Source organism: Heloderma suspectum, chromosome 2 (assembly GCF_057233095.1).
Source record: "Heloderma suspectum isolate Gila_16-S chromosome 2, 16-S_ref, whole genome shotgun sequence".
Lineage (NCBI taxonomy): Eukaryota > Metazoa > Chordata > Lepidosauria > Squamata > Helodermatidae > Heloderma > Heloderma suspectum.
This window is the reverse complement of record NC_139459.1, coordinates 29,155,243-29,166,218: the sequence shown is the minus strand read 5'-3', so window position 1 is coordinate 29,166,218 and position 10,976 is coordinate 29,155,243. Positions and strand designations below refer to the sequence as shown.

General features: G+C 44.2%; 1 protein-coding gene across 2 annotated transcripts in view; it reads right to left on the bottom strand.

Moving 5' to 3' along the window:
• Positions 1–1,898: 1,898 nt before the first annotated feature.
• LOC146352040 (oncostatin-M-specific receptor subunit beta-like) overlaps positions 1,899–10,976 on the bottom strand; it is a 55,614-nt gene continuing 46,536 nt past the window's right edge. Inside the window, exons 18-19 of one of the 2 annotated variants that reach the window (XM_084833100.1) lie at positions 6,112–6,169; positions 1,899–4,869 (exon numbers count right to left, since the gene is read on the bottom strand). In XM_084833100.1, coding sequence (XP_084689226.1) covers positions 4,567–4,869; positions 6,112–6,169 — 361 coding nt within the window. In that variant the 3' untranslated portion in view covers positions 1,899–4,566. The remainder of the gene's footprint in view (positions 4,870–6,111; positions 6,170–10,976) is intronic. The other variant, XM_084833101.1, reaches the window with a different exon arrangement.

The following is a 10,976-nucleotide window of genomic DNA, read 5'->3' as shown; positions in this document are numbered from 1 at the left end:
TGTGGCTGTCCACCTGGCTTCACAAGATCAGTGGATCTCAATGACAACTGGAGTATGCAGGGAAGAAGGCAGTCCTGAAGGTACCCCTTTGTGCTTGTTTCCGAGTATGTGATCTTGCACACAATTTTAGCTCCTTCCATTTTTGCCCAACCTTTCCATTGATTGATTTGGCTAATACTCATCTTCTCATTCCCTCTCAGTGGAAGAAGACATCCTAGATTTGGACTAGCTCCAAAGATGCCAGGTCCAGTCCCAACTCCATCAAGAGGATGAGGTCTGACAGTATCTCTTTAACTCAGAGCTCTGGTCTTCATGGCAAGCTCCCCTGTTCCCCAAAACTTGGTGGAGAGATACAAGCCCACTTTGAAGCAACAGCAGAGCCTCACTATGCTCACCAGCCCTACTAGCAAGGTGGGCTCAGACATACAGTGGGCCAGTTCGCATGACATAATAGCCCATGGTGGGTTGACACCCAAGGAGCTGTGGTACAGGCTGGCCACCATTCTGAATGCAATCCCTGCGCAGGTGTTCTCATGCTGTGTGAACCTGGCCAGCAGGTTTATTTGAGGTCTAAACAGCCCTTGCATAAACCTCCAACAGACCACAGGGTTGTCCAACCTTCATGCACAGGTTTGGCTCTCAAATAACCCCCACTGGTGAGGTTCTCATGACACGACAACCCCATTGGAGGTTGAATATTCACAACTGGGTTCGCACAACATGCTAATCCACACTCAGTGGTTGAGTGTGGGTTGTTGAACTGTGGGTTGTTTATTGAACTGTGGGTTAGCATGTTGTCTGAACCCAGGACATTTTCCGCAGGGGGGCTTGTTAACCATGCAGTGTGGCTTATTTTTCTCGAACAAGACACCTTGAGAGCCCATTGTTGGGTTGTTCAGGGTGGTTAAGCCACACTGCATGGTTAACAAGCTACCCCATGCAAAACGTCTTGGGTTCAGGCAACACACTAGCCCACAGTTCAAAAAACACCCGCAGTTCAACCCACACTCAACCACTGAGTGTGGGCTAGTGTGTTGTTGAACAGCTCCAATGGCGGAAGCATGTGCTGCAGCTCCTCGGGGGTTAATTACCCCACAACGGGCTGCCATGCCAAGCGAAATATGTCAGTACATTCTTTTCCACATTCCCTCCAGCTTGCTAGTGCTGATCTAGTTCCCCATGTAAAGCCATCTCCAGCTTGCTAGTGTTCATTGCTGGTTCTCACCACTATGGCCAAGTAAGCTGACCAAAACTTTCAAGGGGAAATTATGCAAGCAACATCTCGGCCATCTGGAAGGGTCTTAACAATCTTTTTTACAAAGAGAAGGATGTGATGCAGATATGCCTTCTGCAAGTCTCGTATCAAGAATATGCAGGGGGCATTCTGAATGCGCCAGAGACAAAAAAGAAGTGGTCTGGTGGTCTCGCATTCTTTCATGATATCCAGTGCTGTCCAGCTGCCAGCAGAAGGGAAACCACTAGTGGACCCTATTCCCCTTCCCCCTTACAGCTCCTACACACCCCACTCAGGGTTGCATTTGGGGGCAGGGAGGTGCGTTGAGTGCAGAGGAAAGGTGAGCGAGGGGAAAGCCCTTTGTGTGAATGGTAGTCTGCTTGTTTTCATCCTACAGTGCTATTTCAAATTAGTTTTTTCAACAATTACGAGAACTATGCATGTTTAGACAAACAAAAGGCCTACAACTCCCCGTATGCCCCAGCCAGCCATGCTGGATGGGGCATGCTGGGAGCTATAGGCCTTTTGTCTGTCTAAACGTGCATAGGATTGTGCGTTTAAACTTTTAATAAAGTTTTAAACTTAACGTACCTGTTGTTTTGCTGAAATTTGCCATTCTCCACCCCACAAAATAATAATAATAATAACAATAATAATAATAATAATAATAATAAAAATTTTTAATAGAAACGTTTTGAGAAAAAGAATATGGGAGCAACTTTTCATTTCAGAAGGGAAATTGTGCACATATGTTAATATCATTAATGCAATTTTAAAGTTTAAGTACTGTGGAGAGCATAAAATGGGGCAGGGCAGGGGAAGATAAGGTACTCGACACTCTTCAGGATTAGGACCCATGGCTTCAGGTTTGAAAGACAATCATTTCAATTACAGTGATACAGCTCCAGACCCAAAGGAAACCAGTGAGAAAACCAGTGCGCATTTCCTATACTTCATTTGTCCCTGAGTATTAGCAAGTTCAAGTGGGCAAGTCAGTCACTTGAAAAATCAGGTAAAATGGAAGTTGCTAAGGCATACTGACACAATCGTGTGTGTGTGTGTGTGAGAGAGAGAGAGAGAGAGAGAGAGAGAGAGGGAGAGAGAGAGAGAGATCTTAGTGTACACAATCACATTTAATGCACATAACTTAATATACTATTTGTGGATAAGAAGCAAGAAACACACCATTGGCTTAAACTGGAGTGTCAACTTTATTCATGTCTTACAGAAGAAATCTGTAATGAATACTAAACTGCAGAGTGGGGAAAAGCTTGGGTTGAAGTAGGAACCACCCAGTCAGCTTCCACCTCTCCCTAAGCTGTGGGTGAGCTTCACCACCCTAGTGGATTCTGAAACCACCTCACAGCAAATTCAACTCTTGACTCTCTTTGCCTGCTTAGTGCCTCTAGATGCTCAGGAATGTTGTGACCAATTATGCCTAGCATCTCTGGACACTGTCACTGATGCTAACAATGCAGAGTAGGTCCTCCTCCCTGCTGCATCCCCCCTCCCCAAATTCTAAAGTCATTCCTACTCAGACCCCTTCTGGCCAGCTAGTCTTGCACCGCATTTATGGTGGGTGGGTGGGTGGGTGGGTGGATGCTGATACAATTAGCAACTAGCCTCAGCTCACCTCCCTCTTCATTGTCCGGAGTTGCAATAAGCCAACCATTGGCAAATGTACCTTGCTCGTCCTGCCACAGACACAGTACTGCTCTGCTCCCAGTCCTGTTTGGGGGGAAGGAGGAATATAGCTGAAGGGGGCCAGGGGGGGATGGGACATATGGAAGAAGTGGAAAGCTGTGGCTAAAGTATTCATGCACCAATGTCAAAGTTATAGCAAGTGGGACCTGCTCTTGCTCAGATTTCCTGCAAGCCCATCATGTTTCTTTCAGCCTAACATATCGTTAATGGCCAGTTCAAAGATTGGCTCTTTCATTGCACATGATAACATTTGACTGATTGGATCTTGGAGTGCTTTCTCAAAGCGAAGAGTCTTCATCTGACTGCATTTCCAGAGCCATTTGACATTTGCCTGTTCTCGTTCAAGATGAATGTTTCAGGAATAACCCATATGATTTAAGATTCCTTAAGTGTGGTGTGGACATTTGGAGGATATTTCCCATTACTTCTTTCAAGGCTCCATTTGTAAGTAAGCAAGAGCCAATTTTTGTTGTTGTTCCAGTTTTCTCCTTATTTTCTCTTCTGATCAGATCAGCAGAACATGAAGTTCTTGATTCCCAACAGAGAAAGCAGCTCCAATGCTCTTGCAGCAGAAAGATAGAGGCAAACCTAACTCATTCATGTGGTAGACATGTTGTTGTTTGCATTTTGCATATATATTCTGTTATGAGCTGTAGTCAAGACAATAAATGGCTGCAGCTCATGAGGTTATACTATGCAATCAAGAAGTAAGAAGGGAGTGATTATGCTATTTTTAGTATCAGCAGGCTGCTAAGAATACAGAAGTCACATGATCCCTACCCAGAGGGCATACAGTTTAAGAAGTCATTATATGGTATCAGGTTCTGACAGGCCATTCACACATGCAACACCATAAACAGCATGGTTGTATCACCTGAAGCAAAGTGCTTTTTAAAAATGTCATTCTTCTATCCAGCATCTGGCAGTATGCGTCAAGTAACTAAGTGATGCATATGTACGATGATTATGCCTGTTTTAGGGTTTATTTTGCCGCTGCTGTGTGTGTTTTGGTTTTTGCTGTATGGTTGCACTTAGTTGATGGTTTGAATCTGTTTGACTCGTCATGCACCTGATGAAGGGGACTGTAATGCATGAAAGCTTATGCCATAATGTATTCGTTAGTCTTTAAGGTGTCACAAGTCTCTTTGTTGCTGTTTTGCTGCAGAAAAGGCTAACAAAACTACCCTTCTGGAAACTGTTTTAATCCTGTACATTTCATTGGGTGCTCAGCTTTTGACTGGAAAGGTAAAAGAACTATTTTAAATAAATAAATGTGTGAACTGATCCTAAGACAGAGAAAAGAGCGTCTCTTTCCTAGCTTAAATTTAAGTTTGCAAATTCTAGCATTGTGGCATGCTTTCTCCCCTTCCAATAACAAAAGGAACAACAAGATGTCAAGCCATACAAATATTACCCTCTCCATTTCTGCTTTTTCCACACATATTGTCTGGGTTTAGGTATTTAAAATGTCCAGCTTGAACTTTTAGCTAGAAGCAGTTCTTCCACAGAGCTCACCACCGTGCAGCAGTTAAATGTGTATTTTCATCAGATACAGGTGTTTTTGTTTGAGATCCCGGGGACAGCTGGGGTTTGTAAGTTGACCGCTCAACAGAACTAGCTGCATCACCTCACTGAGCCACAGAACGTGTCATTTCTGTTTGAGAGATATAATTTAAATGGCCTTGACGTGTTTCTGGTGGGCAGCTGGTGAAGAGGCTTCTAAGTGGCTTGTAGGACATCAAATGTGAGCTGTGTTCCTTGCTTGCTGCCTTTTGCATTCGTCGACTCAGGCAAAACTTTGGATCATACATCCTGTTTTCAAGGAGCACCATTCCTGAAGCAGGCCACTTGACCATGGAACCTGACTGCTTCTCCATTACAATTAATTCATCAGGAGTACAGTAGCTGATTTCAGCTAGTCCATTACTCATCTGCAGAACATACAAAGAGCAACTAAATTAAAACCTGACTTTATTTATTTTACTTTATTTTATTTAAAATGCTTTTTAGGCTACATTTAAGGGTAGAACTTTAAAAAACGAAAGAAGTATTCACAGCCTTAAAAATAATGGCCAAAGGATTGATATCAATAGGTAAAGAGGATGTCCTCCTATTCCATTCTGCTCATGGAAGGTGATTCCACCCAATTTTTAGCAATGCCCTTAGCCGCCAACATCACAGCCCACCCATGCAGGAGGGTCACTAGACTCTCAGAAGCTTTCGGGATGATGCTCGGGGGAAGAGAAAGCAGTGGGTTGGAACCAGAGTTGCTCCTCTGGGAATGGAAGGAGTTCTTCCATTGCCGGAGAGAACTGAGACTCAGGGGAAAATCTCCCTGGAGGACAGAGGTGAGGTGGCAATTTTCACCAATCCGTTGTAGTCTCCAGCACCAAATGGCATACTGCTCTGGGGGATCCTTCAACCCTCCAGAGCAGATTTTGATGGCTATTTTGGGGGAAATCAGGGGGAAAAAACCCTCCCCCCCTCCCCCAACCACCCTTATGATCATCCAGCTGAGCATTTCAATCTGCACAATTCAAGCCAGTAATTTTTACTTCTAAAAATACAAAATACAAATGAGTTAATAAAGTGATCACAAAAGAATGAGAGATTGTTTATTATTACAGAAAAATATATAGCAGGCACAATTTGTGAAATCCAATTTGTATCTACTGATGGAACGGCATCCACCAGCAGAGCAGATTACCCCCTCTCCTTGCGGCTCCCCACCCCCACCCCACCCCATATCTGCTTGAAAGGATTGGAGGACCCCCTGAAGCAGATTTGGGGGGCTGCAGGAGGACAGGATGGGATTCATTGCATGAACGGAAGTCCGCTTGCATGACAGTGAATTTAGCTTATGTTTGATCCTATCCTGAAACTTATTATTCTAATACATAACAAACAATATTCACTTACAATACATTTGTCTGAGAACCTTCCCAAGTCCTTTCATAATAAGTTAATTTGGACATAAGTGCAATCGTCTAGATCATATGATATGATTCAGAAACTTGGAAAGACCTAGCACTCACTCAATTAGCTGCTATACACAGTTTGCAGAAACTGGACCCCTTTTTTGTCACTAAGATGACACTTACATGACAGGAGTTCCTTACTTTGAGAGAAAAACATGGTACAGCTTTTGGATTTTGCTAGTGATTGTATCTTACCTTTGAAGTCAGAGTCACATCAGGACGGGGGATTTCAGGGAACAGGCGATTCCTCACACTAGAGAAACAGCGATAAAGAGCATGTAATATCTGAGAACTAAACTCAAAGCAGCCTTCTAAGGATCAATTGGAAAAGCAAGCAAGTGAAATTGAACGTCTGTAGTGTCAATGCAGTTAGAGGTGTACCTACAAGTTACCACAGCCTATCCCATTTGTCCTACTCAGAGAGCGCTGGGGAAGGGCACCTGGGTGGGATCACACTGGGTGCCACTTCATGAGGCAGCCTAAGCAAGAGTTGTGTCATCAGGCTTTGGAAGCAAGGAGGAGCCCCAGTGATGAAGCCTCTCAGCCCTACTGTCAAAGTGTCAGCGAACGAGCAAGTTAAGCTACTGTGTGCGGGAAATGTGAGTGAAATTACTTAATGATCTATTAAAGTACCGCAGGTAACAATTTAATAGTGATAAACAGCAGCTAAAGCCAAAACATGGGCACAGCTAAATCCCAGAGGGTTAAGCCCTTACAAACTTACAAGAGAGAGCTAAATATCAGGGGGGAATCCAGCAAGGACTTAGAGACCTTGCAGTAACAAAGACCACTGAGTGGTTGAAAAGAACATCAGCTGCATATTTTAAACTCACCCCAAGCTTAGAAAGGGGGACTAAGAGTCTGCTTAAAGCAGGAAAAACTGCAGGCTAGCTTCAGATTGGGCTCAGTTTAGGCTCAGGCTTTAGGCCTTAAAGAGCACTTCACCAAATAAAGCAAGTTTAAGGGTTCAGCATATCATCTAAGCTTTAAAAACACACACACAGAAAAAGGGTCCAGACCTTGCAAGCCACAGCCTTCCCAAATCACCTACCCGTTGTCTGCTGTCCCCTCCAATGACCCATTGAACAGAGGATCTCCCCTCAATAGGTCTCCCATTCACTATTGTTAATAGTCCTCCTTCCTAAATAGGAATCACCATTCCCTGGGAGACCAAGTGACCTACATTCCCAGCCACTGAAAGCCAGTGCTCATTAGGAGTTTTCACACAGCTTCCCTTGCTTTTCAAAGTAGGGTTTCCAATGGGATTCACTACAGCAGGAGTAGGGCCTATCTATGTAAGGAGGCACGCTTGCGAGGGAGCCAGCTCTCCAAGCGCAAATAGCCCAGTGACAAAGCATCAGCAAACAAGCGAGTTAAGCAACTGTGTGAGTATAGCCACAGGGCAAGGAAGCCGGGACAGTCAACTCTTTCCTCCCTGTTCTGTACTCACAGTAAGTAACTGTAAATAAGTAACTATAAATAATTTCTCCACCTTCTCACAGTAAACAACCAAATTTTCCAGGGAAAACGCACCCAAATAAAAAATCAGTTATAAAGGCAGAAAGCCAGCAAGGGGGGCAGGGACTATTCAGTGTATTGCACTGAGTGCCACATGTATGGCTATCAACCTGCTGGACAGAAGTCAGGGGTGTGTGCTCAGTGTAATGACCTTCTGCCTCTCACGGAACAAATTCACTCCCTTGAGGCCAATGTTGCTGACCTGGAGAAGCTAAGAGAGGCAGAGAGCTTGGTGGATGAGACCTTCAGGGACCTATTAGCTGTGCCCCACTCCCAGGGCAACAGCTTCTCTGCTTTCAAGGAGAATGCAGGTCTTGGGGAAGGAGGGCATCATTCTGAGGAAGAGGGAAATGATCCCCTAGAAGGGACCCATTCCTTGGAAGACAAACAAATATCCTCTCATACCGAGGATGTGCCTCTGCAGGGAGGGGGGCTGGTGGTGGTGGGAGATTCGATCATTAGACACATAGGCAGCTGGGTTTGTGATGGGTGTGTAGACCACTTGGTGAATTGCCCGCCTGGTGCGAAGGTGCGATATCACTTGGCGTCTAGATAGCCTAGTAGGTAGTGCTGGGGTGGAGTCTGTGCTCATGATCAATGTTGGTACCAACAATGTGGGGAAATGTAATCATGAGGTCCTGGAAGCCAAATTTAGCCTCCTAGGTAGGAGGTTGAAATCCAGGACCACCAAGGTGGCTTTCTCTGAAATGCTACCGGTTCCACACACAGGGCCAGTTAGATAGGCGAAGCTGAGGAGTCTCAATGCGTGGATGACATGGTGGTGCAGGGAGGAGGGGTTCAGATCTTTTAGGCACTGGGGAACGTTTTGGACAAGCCGGGCCTGTACAAGAGGGATGGGCTCCACTTGAACCAAAATGGAACCAGACTGCTGGCACTAAACATAAAAAGGGTGGCAGAGCAGCTTTTAAATTAAATCCTGAGGGAAAACCAACAGGAGCTGGGAATCATCCAGTTTGGGTTAAATCATCTCATAAGGATGAAAATGTTTTTGATTGCCCAAATGTAGAAGGGGAGGAAATAGGCCAGGAGTACATGGTAGAACATGATAGCCAGTCAAAGGGGGCAATGTCCCATAGCAAAAGATGCAGATGCCAGAGGCATCTTGGGAGGGATACCATGTATAGGTGTTTTTATGCAAATTCTAGAATGGGAGAGTTGGAGTGCTTGATTTTAAAGGAAAACCTGGACATAGTGGGCATTACAGAAACCTGGTAGAGTAGAGAGAACCAGTGGCATACGGTCATCTCTGGATATAAACTCTATTGGAAGGACAGGGAAGAGCGTACTGGGGGAGGTATTGCCCTGTACATCAAAGAGGGCATAGTGTCAAGAGGACTAGAACACCTAAAAGGAGTAGGCTCTTCCACAGAAGCACTGTGGGTGAAAATACCAGTCTCCAAAACTAATTTAGTGCTAGGAACATGCTATCATCCCCCAGACCAGAATGCTCAGAGTGACCTTGAGATGGAAAACGAAATGAGGGAGGCCTCCAAACGAAGAAGTGTTGTAATAATGGGCAACTTCAATTAACCCCCCCCCCCATTGATTGGATAAATGCATGTTCCAGCCACGACAAAGAGGTTAAATTTCTCGATGCCCTAAACAGTTGTGCTCTAGAACAGTCGGTCATGGAACCGACCAGAAGGGAGACGACCTTGGATTTAATCCTAAGTGGTGTTGCCCAGGACCTCGTCTGATATGTAAATGTTGTTGAACCAATCAGAAACAGTGATCACAGTGCTATCAGATTTAATATATATTTAAGTGGAAAATTGCCCAGGAAGTCCAACACAGTCACATTTGACTTCAAAAGAGGAAACTTCTCTAAAGTGAGGGAACTGGTGAAAAGGAAGTTAAAAGGGGGAGCCAAGGGGATTAAATCCCTTCAGAATGCTTGAAGATTACTCAAAACCTCAATAACAGAAGCCCAGCTAAAATGTATACCACAGGTCAGGAAAGGTAGCACCAAGTCCAAGAGGTTGCCAGCATAGTTAACGAAAAGTGTAAAGGCAGCTATTAGAAAAGAGAGTGCTTCCTTCAGAAAATGGTAGCCTTGACCAGGTGAGGAAAACAAAAGGCAGCACAAGTTTGCACAAAGGCGATGCAACCAGACAATAAGAGATGCAAAAAAGCATTTTGAAGAGCATATCGCTAACAACATCAAGGTCAACACTAAAGAATTCTTTAAATATATCAGAACCAGAAATCCAGCTAGGGAGGCAGTTGAACCACTGAATGACAATCCAATGGAGTTAAAGGAGTACTGAAGGAGGAGAAGGAAATTGCAGAGAAGCTGAATTAATTCTTCTCATCTGTCTTCACTGCAGAAGATAAAGGACAGATACCTGTGCCTGAACTGATGTTTTCAGAAAGGGAGTCTGAGGAACTGAGGCAAACAGAGGTGACGAAAGATGAAGTTCTCAACCTTATTGATAAATTGAAAGCAAACAAATCACCAGGCCCAGATGGTATACATCCTAGAATTCTCAAAGAACTCAAACATGAAAATGCTGATCTTCTAACTAAAATATGCAACATATCCCTAAGATCAGCCTCTATACCAAAGGACTGGAAGATGGTCAATGTAACACCAATTTTCAAAAAGGGATCCTGGGGGGATCTGGGAAATTACAGGCCGGTGAACTTAACATCTGTTCTGGGTAAATTGGTTGAAGGCATTATTAAAGATAAAATTAGCAAGCATAGAGAAGGACAAGCCCTGCTGAAAAAGAATCAACATGGCTTCCGCAAAGGTAAGTCCTGTCTCACTAACCTTTTAGAGTTCTTTGAGAGTGTCAGTAAACATGTAGACAGGGGTGATCTGGTAGACAGTGTTTACTTGGACTTCCAAAAGGCTTTTGACAAAGTCCGTCACCAAAGATGCCTGAGAAAACTTAGCAGTCATAGAATAAGAGGAGAGGTCCTCTTATGGATCAGTAACTGGTTAAAGGACAGAAAGCAGAGAGTAGGAATAAATGGTAAATTCTCCCAATAGAGGGAAGTAAATAGCGAGGTCCCACAGGGATCTGTATTACGACCAATGCTTTTCAACCTGTTCATAAATGATATGGAATTAGGAGTGAGCGGTAAAGTGGCCACGTTTGCAGATGACACCAAATTATTTAGGGTGGTTAAAACAAAGAGGGATTGCGAAGAGCTCCAAAAGGATCTCTCCAAACTCAGAGAATGGGCATCTAAATGGCAAATGCAGTTCATTGTAAGCAAGTGTAAAGTGATGCATGTTGGGGCAAAAAATCCCAACTTCAAGTACAGCCTAATGGGATCTGAGCTAGCGGTGACCAACCAGGAAAGAGAACTTGGGGTTGTGGTGGACAATGAAGATGTCAACCCAGTGTGCGGCTGCTGTAAAAAAGGCAAACTCCATGTTAGGCATAATTAGAAAAGGATCTGAGAATAAAACTGCCAATATCATAATGCCCCTATACAAATCTATGGTGTGGCCACAATTGGAATACTGTGTACAGTTCTGGTCACCACACCTAAAAAAATATATTGTAGAC